Here is a 13,113-nt window from a genome sequence, read left to right on the forward strand (position 1 = left end):
AGTGAAGGCAAACCACCCAATCTGAAAACAGTGCACTGTTGGAGATGCTGTAAGAACACAGATAACATCTTGTCAAGTCTGACTTTATTTGAATCTTGATTGTCTTGAAACACAGCAACATTTTGTCAATCAGTTTCATAACTGATGTGTGTGACAGTAAACCAGTCACAATACTGGTTTCTGTAGCTTCATGAAGAAAACTCTGTAGTAGCCAGCAGAGTTTGTTCCATCAATCAATATGGCAGCTCCATCAAGGTGACATGGTTGATGATTTACATCATTTTGGTGACAGACATGTTCCCTAAGATTTCTACACAGCTTTCCAATAAAGCTCTGCTAGAACTGTTTCCTTGAGGCTGATTAGCTACTAGCCATTTCTACCCTGTGTTCCAGTCAAAGCAAGCCAATGAGATAAAGTGATTTTATTCATTTAAAGGGTTGCCATTGCAGTGTCTGTATGCAGATTGGATTCCAATGCAAAGGGGAGTGCTCTGTTTCCAAACATGAAGACTATCATCAGAAATAATCTGTTGTTTAAAACACTGTCTTTCAAATATTTCAGTTTTCTTCTGAAGAAGAATACCTGAAGTCTTTATAAAGGATTTAAAGGCTTTTCTCTTACTAAAATAAGTTGTATGTGATCAGTTGTTTTTCCATCAGCATAAATGCAAATAGTGTAGTGCTTTATGTATCATGAAATATGAAACTTATAATAGAAAAGCAAATGATCTGTCAGTTTATGATGCAATTTAAATACAAAACAGGTTTGGGGCCTTATGCTGGTATTGTTTACAGTGTGATAAATCAGGAGCTTTTCCTCTGAATCCAATGGATTCACCCTGGTTTAAAACTAGAATATGAGGTCAATATGAATTGGTTGTCTTTCAATTTCATTATTTTGGACTGAATATGGCTCATGCCTAGGCATAAATTACTCCCTCCTAATGAGGATTTTTCTAATATCTGAAATAAGAAATGTTGTCATTAGCTTCATCCTCAGGAAAGAAAACATCTAATTACCATTCTGACCTGATGAAGTACTTTCTTCTAAGGAAAGGTCTCTTGTACCAAAATGATAAGAGATTTGAGATGACATTAGGAGAGTTTTGGGAATATCTGCAAGTAGAGCTGTGCTAACTTAATCTGACAGTACTGGAGTCTTTGTGGAATTTAGAGGTAACAGCTTGCATCCATTTCAACCCAGTGAATTTTGGCACACAACTTGCTGCTGCCAGGTTCTTGTAAATTCTTTCTGCACCTTCCAAAGTGAAGACTGCATTATTGTGAGTCAGAAGGAAAGTTTCACATCTTCCTCCTCCTCTTTCTTCCAGATTGCTGTCAAGATGAGTGAAACACCTTCAACCAGTTACTCTGTGAATCAGCCCAACTCCTCCGAGAGCGAGCAGAGCTTACCTCCGCGCCACCTCAACGTCACTGAGCCTGTCGTGGCCAAACGGATCTGTTTCTATAAGAGTGGAGACCCCCAGTTCAATGGGATCAAAATGGTGGTTAATAACAGGTCCTACAAAACATTTGATGCCTTGCTGGACAGTTTATCCAAACGGGTCCCCTTGCCTTTTGGAGTGAGGAATATTAGCACACCAAAAGGCAGGCACAGCATTACCAACCTGGAGGATCTGGAGGATGGAAAATCTTATATTTGCTCTCACCAGAGGAAAATGAAGCCCATCAACCTGGAAGAGGCTAGCAGAAAGCCACTGCCCTGGCAGATCAGCAGGCCTGTCAGCGCTCGGCGTCGAGCCGTGCAGTTAGCAAGGGGGAACGAGGATGGCTATGGCCACCGAGAAGTCAGGATAACGACTCCCAAGAAGATGCTTGTCTTCAAAAATGGGGATGTAAGACTCAGGAGAACTGTAGTTCTGGGGAAGAAAAACACACAAACCTTTGAGGCCTTTCTGGATTACATGAGTGAATTAATGCAATATCCAGTTGCAAAGCTGTACACCACTGATGGCAGAAAGGTGAGAATAAAGATGAGTGCTGACAGCTTTTCTGTCACAGAATTGTTTGGGTTGGAAGAGACCTTGCATGACTATTTTTAGTTAAAAAAAATGATTTATCAATTATAAACTTGGGACACTGTCCTGGTGTAAGATCTGATGTGTTGAATTTCAGCTGTTTCCTTTCTATGCCTCTTACCTTTCAGAAAGGCTGCTGGGTTGGAGGAAACATACTGGAATCTTGTGAGCAGAGAAAAGGGAGTGGGGACATTTTATTAGAAGCCATTAGAAGCCAAAGAAGAAGGCTTTTTTTTTTTTTTTTCTATTCAGGCCTCTTTCATGCATGCTCTCAATTCTGTATTTTTACTCATTTGCTCAGCAAAGCCCTTTAGTCCTAACTGCTGTTTATTTGTGATTGTTAATCTTTAAACAATACAATAAGTAGCATTCAATAGCCACACATATCATATCATTACACCAATGCAAAGAGATTTGTCATTAATGCCTTTTAGCTGTGACATTTGATTATCTCTTATGGTTTTCAAATCACATACCTTTAAACCCAAAGGATGTAGCACAAAATAATCCTGAGTTTGATCTCATATGCTGTTTTATATAATTCTGTCTCACTTAGTATTTTATTTGTGTGTTGTTTAACAGAAAAGCACTTGTGATGATACCTAACAGGTATATAGAAAGAGAATTCCACGCAGAACTCCAGGTGTTGAGGGGAAGTCTGGTGTTTACTCTTTGCATTTGAAATTCTGCCTTAGGTTGGGAAACTATCCATCCCACCTATAAGTCAGTGAAGTGTAGTTTGCAAACCTTATCTTGCAGTCTACTTTGGAATTTAAATTCAGAACTGTTAGACAAAGCTCTGAGCACCTTGAGTCAGGCAGACCAGCTTTGAGCAGAGGGTTAGACTGCATGACCTTCAGACAGCATTTCCAACACATCTTGTTCAGTGATCCTGTCCTATTCCTCTGTGGCAGTACAGGCCAGAAACTTGTGGTGTGCTCTGAATTTCCTCCTTCTTCCTCCAAATACATACTCATATGCACATCTGCCCAAATGCTTATCCTTATGTCTATGAACAGTCAGTGGGCAGCAATGAAGCAAAATTACATATGCAAACACTTAAATTATAAGAAAATTTTCATCTGGGTTCAAGTTGCTTCCTGAAATCTTTTTCTAATGTATTTATATAACAAGACATACCCTCACAGAGAGAGGAATTGCCTTATAGGAATTGAAAAATTAATTCCATGCTGTGCTACATATTTAATAGCCTGCTTCAAACTAATGCAGAGACTAAGAAGTGAAGATATTAGAGCATGAAAGGGCTACATCTCTTGCTTTTTTTTTTTTATTTTTGGTGGTTACTAAGGCAGAGAATTTAATGTTACTGTTGTGGGGTTTTGTTTGTTTGTTTGTTTTTTCTTTCCAGGTTCCTAATCTTCAGGCCCTGATATTGTGCTCTGGAGCTGTAGTGGCAGCAGGAAGAGAGCCTTTTAAACCGAGCAATTATGATTCTCTTGGGTATTCACGGCCTGCTAAATTGCTTGGAATTGCAAATCGTGTGTACCCAAAAGCAAATGCCAAGTCAGAAAGTGAAAATAGTAAGTTCCTTGAATTAATTTGTATTTTATTAATTGATTTATCTCTCTTTGCACAAGACGTAAACCATGATAATCTTACCGGGATCGAGGCTATTCAAAAAGGCCACTTGAAACTCTTTATATATCTGCTCTGACTCCTCTATAAGCATGAGAAAGATCAAAGTGTTAATGTTCTCTTTAAAACGGAAGTTTCTGCTAAGTAATCAGCTAGTATGCATATTTCTTTTCAAACAATCTTATTTAGAACATGCATGCAAGGCTAGAACTGCATTTTATTTTAGTAGACTTAATTGTCATCGTTATTAATTTTTTTTTTTTGGTTTCACACTTAATACCAGCAGTGGTAAAAGAGAAACCCCAGGCTGCTTCAGGCTCTTAACTGATTGAATTTCTTGAGCAAAGTTTTGGTGTAGTTGTCAGAACTCACCTTAGCTTCAAGCAAAAAGGCTGAGCCTTAGAATGTAGAAGATGTGAGTAGCTGAAAATCTGATAATCCTTAGTTAAGAACAGTTCCAGGCAGAGAGAAGAAAACAATCTTGGGTTTTGTCTTCAACCTAATAAATTCAAAGGTATCCTATGTAGGAGATATTATTGATGATGTGAGACTCTTTGTTCTAATTCCATTCCCTGAAAGAGAAGGTGAGATTTTTACTTTGGGTCCCTGTTTAAGGGGTTAGTACAAACTTTTATTTCTGATTCAGTTCATGGCAAAGCATACACCTGGGAAGCTTGCAGGACACTCTGCCTGAAATTAGAGACACCTATCTAGAGTGGTGATATGTTAACAGGGAAAGTCTTGGTATGAGATGATTTGTGCAAAAAGAAAAGCTTCATTTCAAGCAATGTAGGTTAGTTACTATTGCATCTGTTACAATACCTTTCTGCAAGTGAAAGCTTTCAATTGAATGGTGGCTGCTGCAGAGTCAGGGAACAGTGGCAGTGGAAGTCTTTGTGTGGATATCTGTGCACTGTTTCCCTTGGACAGGCAGAACTTCCTGGAAGACAGTAAAACTTTATTTTTATCCCATGTTCTTTTACCTCTCACCTCTTCAGTGACAACTGCCAGTGAGAGAGGAGATAATTTTTTTTTTTTTTTGAAGAGCTAAGTTATTACAGAGTGATCAAAACATATTTTGGGACTATTTAATGCGTATGCAAATATGTATGGGGCCATACTTGACATTCATTGAAGTCTGGAAGTCTGCTCACTGAATTTACTGAGCTTTGCACCATTGTCTACAGTGTTGTAGCACCAAATTTATCTCAGAATAACATTGTTTGAATGCAGATTTTATAAGAGGTTCAAGACATCAATGTTTACTTCTCTGCAGAAGGTCAGTCTGGGGGCTTGGATCTGAACACTTTATTCATGTGTCAGTGACACTACTCACAGTACTTTTATGCTATAGATTCTTGGATTAAACTCAGGGAGTGAGAGACATTTTAGCACTAGGAAATGATATATTAATCATTGCTAAGGCTTGAAGAAGAAATAAATTTAGTAGTTTGAAGTCCAAACAAGCAAGGACCTGTAAGCCCCTTGAAAGGTTCCAGGCAAACTATCCTTCCAACTAAGTATAAAGTGAGAGCATTGACTACTTTTGTAGGCTCTGGAGCTTCAAACAGAACTATAGCCCTGTCATTAGAATGAAGGTATTACCTAACAGTAAAAGTAGTTAAATGCTTTAATTTTTATTAAAAATTGGTTGTATTACTCTATCAGCTTCTTAAAATGAACACCAAGATTAGCCATGTTTTTTCTCTTTCTGAAACTCTGGTAAAATAAACACACTTCATTAGCTTCTGTTGTACTAATTTTTCTCCTTTCTTCTTTTCCTTTGCTGCCTGTCTGCTATCTCGCCATCTGGATCCTTCTATGTGATATTTATCTGCTCTACTTTCCACCTACCGAATGAATTTGGGTTCTTTCAATGTAATCATTGGTAGCAAGAGCTGAGGTGGGCTCTAGCTCAAGATCTCAGATATTCTCAACCTCTTCTGATAAAGGGTCCAGCAATGACAATAACTCAAATGATAACAACTCAGATTCTTCCTGTGTTCCTGGCAGTCATAATGGTATGGCAGAAAATCATTTAGTTACTGGTCAAGACTTATCTGTGGCACGATATGAAGATGACATTGAGAAATCTGTTCACCTCAATCAAGATGGCAGCATCACAGTGGAAATGAAAGTCAGATTAAAAATTAAAGAGGAAGAAACCATTAAATGGACAACCACTGTGAGCCGTGCTGGCCTCTCCAATGACAAAAATGCCACCATTTGCAGCTCTGAAGTGTGTGCATCCAACGAAAATGTGGCAGAATGTATAAAACCAAAAGACTCTCCATTTTTGAAGAGCTACAAGGAAGAAGAGGGAGACTCTTTACAGCAGTTCAACTCAGAAGCGTCAGACAAAGACTCAGAGCCTGATTTAAAACCTGCTGGTTGTACAAGGGACAATTCTGCAGATCTAGATGTAAGCACTGTAGCTGAGGATAACATCAAGCCTCACTTCTATAGGCCTCCCACCCCTGGGCCAAGGCGTGTCAGACAAAAGAAAGCTGTAGTTGAAAGTGTCACCTTGGTGTCTGAGCAAGAGGTTCAGGAGAAGACAGTAGGACAGTTTTCCTACAGTGAGGAAACACAGAATGGAGAAAATAAATCTGAGTATTGCATGGTAGCTCATTCAAGCAGGAAGAAATCAAGCGTCATTCATCCAAAATTTAGTGAGATGGGTGACAGTGATTTGTTAAAGCTGTCTTCAGATAATATAAAAGAAGAAATGCTTTTTAAACTAAGCCACAGAAGTAGTGATTTAATAGAAACCACAAACAGGAAGACATTAGATGTGCCTGATGAGGATGAATTAGTAGAGAATACAGTAGAGAAGTCGGTTGTGGAACAAGGTACATACAATAATTTAGTGTCAACCTGCAAAGCTAGCATCAGGGGTTTCATCCCATCATCAAAAACTTACCAGGCAGCTAGACCAGTTTCAGCAGACTGCATCCAGGAGTTGTGTGATATTAAACAAATAAAAAGATCACTGAGTTCTTTCATTAGATATTCAGAATTTCGTCAGTCAAAAGAAGAAATAAAATGCAGTGCTGGTGATTTATTACCTGTTTCACAAGATTCAGAGCATTCAGGCTGTGCTGGAAACAACCAGATGAAGATGATGGTATCTCCATGCAGTGAAACTCCTACTGAGAAAACAAATCCAACAGCTGGTTTCTTTCCTGCTGTTACTGAAAGTGAGAACCAAATCAGTGTCAGCAGTGAATCTGTGCTGACAACACATCTCACTGATGACAGCCAATCTGCATCTTCCCTCACTAAAAAGAAGAAAAAGAGAAAACCATCTAGCTTTCATGAGCAAGGTACATATGAAAATCAAAAAGATAAAGACATTTCAGGGACCATGAAAAGTGAGGGAATGCATACAAGTGAAACCACACAGGATTCAACAGGAAAGGCTATGGATAATTCTTCTGAAACTCCTCAGAAAGAAGGAAGAGAAATGTTTGTCAAAAACAACGGTAGGTCTGTCAATTCAGACACAAGAATGTGTCCTGAAGATGACTTCTACCACCAAGATTCAGTGGAACAAAATGGATTATCATCTAATAAAAACACAAGCAGCAATAACAAAAAGTCAGCCAAGGTAAAATCCAAGTCAGGCAAAAAGAAGAGTATTGGTTCATCTGCAAAGAGTGAAGATGGTCTGATGATGGTTGATTCAAACAATGAATCTCAACACAGTCAGGATACTCTGAGTACTGAGAAACCAGGCACATGTCCCACAAACAGGTCTTTTGAGCAGACACTTAACTCATCAGTGACTTCAAAGCCACTGTCAGAAGTGCCAAAGAACCTTAACTCTGAAAAACAAAAGGAAAACAATATTTTGTTATCTAAGAAAGAGAAAAAGCAAAAGAGGATGAAGAAAAACCTAAGCAAAGATGCAAATAAGTTAAATATGCCAGAGAGAGCTGTTACATTAGAGGCTCTAAACCAGAAGGATTTTCAAAATGAGCATTCACTTCAAAACTATGTCCAAAGTTGGCTGAAAAATGTGTTACCAAATTCTGTCTTACCCCCTATAAAAAAAAGACAAGGGAATGTAGAGAACAATGACTGTGATGTTCCTAACAAAAATGCTGATGCTTCTATAAACAAAGAAACGAAGTTGATTACACATGAAGTCCATGTAGTGGAACATAACCAGACCAAAAAAAAGTTAAAGCCTATTTGTGAATTGAGAACTTCAGAAGACTCAGCCAAGGATTTGGGTGAAAACCAAACTGATTCTTTGATTCATGCTAATGCAACTGTAGTAGAAGAAGCAAAGTACACCCTGAAGTCAGAATTTCATCATGATGGTAAGCTACAACTCTTTCATGAGACACAGGACAAGGAGAAAAAGATATCAGAAGCTGATATTCAAGATACCAACCTATGTCAAAATAAAAAATCTGAAGTTGCTGTTCAAGTTGATTACACAGTTGTCAATGAGAAAATGGGGATTGATGTTCAGAATAACTGTGTGTCTAGCACCATGCTCCATGAGCTACAATCAGCTTTGCTTGGTCTCCAGAAAGACCATAATGGATGTATAGGAAAAGCTTGCAGCCTTTCAGAGCTTTCTCCTGCAGCTTTGGCTTGTTCTTCCAATGTCCTCTTAGCTTGGCTACTTGTTCTGAATCTGAGAGAGAATTTGATTGGGACAGTTAAAGATGATCTGCAAAAAACCACCTGTAGCTGTTCTGAAATATTTACACAGTTACAATTTCTGAAACAAACTACAGTCATAGAAAAAGTTGATGAACTGAAGGCTGCCTTCTCACATTTTCAACAATCAACAGAAAATAATTTACTGCACTTTGGGAGGGAACTCAAAAAGCAGAACTGCACACATTGCCGTGAGAATATGCCCATAACTGAAATTCCTAACGGTGTACAGCTGCATGAAAATGAAAAATCAGAGGAGCCTTCTGTTACAAAGGACAATGTAAATTCTGAGGACACTTTGCATTTGACTGGGGAAATAGAAAACTCTTTTGATACAGAGAAGGATCTTTGCAGAGAAACAGAGATTTTAGACTTGAGTGTTCCCAAAACACACCTAGATGATCAAGATGCCAATACTAATTCAAATACCTGTAGCCTTGCATCAGCTGTAGAACCACCTGAAAGAAATGAAGAGATGTCTGATAGCCTGGATAAAAAATCTCAAGATCAAGACACTGATACATCATTTGCTAATGAAGAGTCAGAAACTTCAATAGAACCTAATTCCACAGTTCATAGTGTAATTTCTAATGCTAAAAGTTGTGTTTTAGATCAGGATACATCTGAGTTAGAAGGTGAAAAAAGTATTGTACACATTACCACTGATAAAAGTGAAGATGAGAAAGCTGATCCAAAGTCAGCAGGTAATGCCAACCCCCCAAGTAACCAACTTGAACTAGTCACTGAAACCTCTGCAGAATGTAACGATGAGGATTATTCGGTCCAGGAAGACAAGGAATATGCAGAAACTTGTGAGGAAACATCTGAGAGGTTATCTACAGTCTCTCCACTCTCATTTTGTTATGAATCAAAGCAAATTACAGAATGTGATCTGAGTGAAGGAGAACAGAAATTGCACGTAGAAGAAATTGAGAATAAAGTGCCTTCAGATGCTTCCCAGCTAAAGAAATGCTTAAAAAGTCCTGCTACTTCAGACTGGTCAGATTACAGACCAGATAGTGAGGAGACTGATGATAACGTGAGAGCATCCAGTGATTTAACCAATGAAAGTGAGGATGAGGCAGAAATTGAAAAACATTATAAAACTGGTTATGTCAAAAGAACTATTGAGCAGCTTTATGGCAAGTCGGAAGCTTCATTTAAGCCTGAATTTCACAAAGGATTTCCTTATTTGTCTCAAGTATTTAAAAAAGACACTGAAGAATTCCACTCAGCAGTGATGGAAAAAACCATTTCTTTTTCTCAAGAACCTCATCTTTCTGTAGAGCAATTGTCCTATTCTTCATTACCATCACAAGAATTTCCAGTAAACATAAGCGAAGGTGGCACACGATCGAGAGGAGAAAATACTTCTTTACCCACACCACAACCTACCCCTGACAGAGAAGAGGCAAATTACACTGATGACTGTTCAGGGGTAGCTCCAAAGCAACATTGTCAACCTAATGAAGATGAAGGAATATTGATAGATAAAGGCAAGTGGCTTCTCAAAGAAAATCACTTGATTAGAAGATCACCCCCTGAACAGACTGGAATGTATGGCAATTTAGATACAACCTCAACAGACACAGTCCTTGATGCTAATGGTGATTATGTTCCATACTCCCACTTTGGCAACCTGAATCAGTACCCAGTTTCCAAAGAAATCTCTTCTTCAGAACTGGAAGAGTTGGCTAAACCCTCTGAAAATCTTTGCAACTACTTCAACATACCTCATAACAGTGACTCAGACCCCTTTCAGGATGACTTGAGCACAAAAAGCAAGCCTAGCCGCAGCGATAAGGTCGCTCCCCTTTCTGCAGCAAGCAAAGAGAAGACTAAACCATCAGCCATGGAAGGTTCTACTTCCACACAGGCTGATACCAATTATCCACCCTTCACATCTGTAGAATTTAAATTGCCTGATAACAAGGTACATCCATTGGAACAGCCTTTAGATGATGAACCTGTACAGACTCAGCCAACTGCTGCTAGTAATAGTAACAGAAATGCTCTTCGGGAAGAAGATTCTCTGGATAAACTCCATGCAATATGTGGCCAGCATTGTCCAATACTAATGGTGACAGTAACACCAATTAATGAGGAACAACGAGGATATGCCTACCGAAAGGCATCTGATATTGAGAACCAGCTGGGTCGATGTTTGTTGGGCAAAAAGAGTGGACATTTGCAATGGTCAGGTGAAGATTTCCTAGCAGATGAAAACAACCTCGTGACTCTGAAGAATAACCGTATCAGTAAGATTGCCAATAACATTTTTAATAGGTTTTATGCTAACAACACCTTAGACTTTATTAGTAGCTTTGGAGTCCTTGCATCTTCAACTCTGAAAGACACAAGCAGTTCATGGAAGTTACACGTCGTAAAGGATATGAATGTAAAACCTGGGGAAGTCAGCAACTGTCAAAATACTGCACCTGAACACATACTCAGTGATCTTGTGATAGGCACTAACAGTGAGCTACCCAACAGAAAGCCAAAAATCTGCCAAACTCTAAGAATAAGCTTAATTCATATTGTTGGAGAAAAATTGTCTCCAGTGTTGGAGGATCCAGCAGAAACCTGTCGTTCTAAAACGTTCCTGCAGGGTGCCACTTCTTTAAATAACACTGAACATTATACCTCTGAAAATCTGAAAAATGGAAATGCCTTTCCTAAAGAAGAAGAGGAAGGAGAAGAAATCTTCTTTGGTATAATGGACAATGGAAACAGTAAAGATGAGAAAGACTTGTAATAGACATTTTGGAACTTCTGTAACATTACATTAGTGAAAATACCTGCAGAAAAGAAAATTAAAATAAGAAATTGCAAAACAAACTGCTGAATGCCACAGCCAATAATGTGAATACAGCCCAGACCTAGATAAATTCAACTCACAATTGTATATCACTGCTGAGACACAGATAATTACTTAGATTTTTATAAGGCCTCAAATTGGAAGAAAAACTTCTAAGACAGTATTTTCTTGGTTAAAAGACAGTTTTTCTCTGAAATGTTATATGTTCAGAGATAATAATTTAGGTATCAAACATGTCATTTTCAGAGAAACAATTACTAATTAGAACAGAACTCAAATTCCAAATACCTGCCTGAGTTCTAAGAATTGATTCCTCTCTTTCCTGACATTTAAGAAGGTGTTTGTGAATTGTCTTTCAACAGAAATACTTTTTTCTTCCAGAACAAAATCAAGCAATATGTTTAATTTGAAATGAGAAGTAGCAAACAGATGATCTTTAAGGTCCCTTCCAACCCAAACCATTCTATGATTCTATGAAATGTTATTCCCAAGCTGTAATACAGTCAAAAGTAGGAAACAGAAGTTGTGTTAATTTTATATAGGTTAACATTATCAAGTTAAGATTTTTAAAGCCAGCTTCAGCATATTTATGTGAGTTAAGAGATCCTTCAATCTACATAGGATCTTCCGGACCCCAAATGAAGGTTGCTTCTTTTACCAGAGGGTAAGGAGCCACTGGAAAAGGAGCCACTGGGACATCACAGGAGCAGCTGGGAAGTCAATGGGCTTCCTGACTGCCCTTGCCATATTCCCTTCTGAGGCAGCTCCACTTACTCTGACAATTGTTCTAGATACATTATATGTTTTAATTGTGTGTTCTTTGACCTCTGTACCTGTGTGCTGTTTAGGTTTTTTTGTAAATGTATTCTATGATGGGAATCTAAGGCATATGTCATATGTTTCAGGATCTTTCTATCTGTTATTAGAATGATTTTGGAGACCTGTTTACAGCTTTTTTTTTAATATTCTGTGTGCATAGCAAGCACTTCCATGGTTTACAATTTTCAGGTAATGATTTTCAATATACAGTTGGAAAATATTTGATGTATATTGTGGTTAGGCAGAGTATTTTCAGGTTTGGGGGGTTACATTTTAAACCCTAATAATACCTTGCTTCACTGTCAGTGAAGTCAGAGATATATCTGAAGAAGAAAGGTGTTGGTTTTAGTTAGAGAATGAGAATTTGGCCATTCTGTGCTCTTGGAGTCTGTGTTTAGATAGGTGTATGCTGTGGTAAGTCCTGGATCATGATCTGTTGGTTATCCAGACTGGGATACTTAATTAAAGACTGACACAAATCCCTTCTGGCCCAGAGGCTTTAACTATTTCCATGTGGGACAGAAGGCACATGGAGGGAAAGTAGAAGTTGGATGTGATGCAGAAGGGGCTTGCAGTTTAGGTAGAAACCCAGAGGCACTCATCAATTCTTTTTTTAGGAGTCCAGTGGCAGATGTATTTCCCCATAAATCACTGACGTGTTTCTGTTGTTTCAAGGAGTGTATTCTGTGTAATAAACTAACATTACAACCCTAAAGCAATATATATTGTCTGATATGTTTCATACCAAATAGCTGCTTGATATTTCCTGTGCTGGTCCTGTTTCTGATGTTCTTCCTTCCATCTCCATGGGTTTCTTTGGTTTTCTCCTTCATATGGTTTAGAACTATTTCAAATGAAGGATCTCATTGGTATTTTTTGATCCTTTTACATGTCAATACAGAATTAAAACCTATGTTTAGAAAAGGAAGCTCACAATTACTAAAATCCAGTGAAATGCCATATAGTATTCTGAGTACTTCTGTGCTGTGTATACTGATCAAATGTTAGCTAGGCAAATTAGCAGCTGTTTGTCTCCATCACTTGCAGTCTTTCTGCTGGCTTCACAGCACCCTGTGCTGCACTCTCAGATCTTAGCTGTTTCCAGGTTCAAGAATCTTTAATCAGATCACAGGATGTTAGGGGCTGGAAGGGACCTCTGAAGAT

The 13,113-nt window shown here is 38.4% G+C and overlaps 1 protein-coding gene across 1 annotated transcript in view; it reads left to right on the forward strand.

Moving 5' to 3' along the window:
* The first annotated feature begins 1,343 nt into the window (after nucleotides 1-1,343).
* The window catches only part of RP1 (RP1 axonemal microtubule associated), a 132,518-nt gene continuing 120,748 nt past the window's right edge, over nucleotides 1,344-13,113 (forward strand). The window contains exons 1-2 of the mRNA XM_054394648.1: nucleotides 1,344-1,982; nucleotides 3,409-3,580. Of these exons, the coding sequence (XP_054250623.1) occupies nucleotides 1,344-1,982; nucleotides 3,409-3,580 (811 nt within the window). The remainder of the gene's footprint in view (nucleotides 1,983-3,408; nucleotides 3,581-13,113) is intronic.

This window comes from Indicator indicator, chromosome 31, assembly GCF_027791375.1.
Source record: "Indicator indicator isolate 239-I01 chromosome 31, UM_Iind_1.1, whole genome shotgun sequence".
NCBI classification, from domain to species: domain Eukaryota; kingdom Metazoa; phylum Chordata; class Aves; order Piciformes; family Indicatoridae; genus Indicator; species Indicator indicator.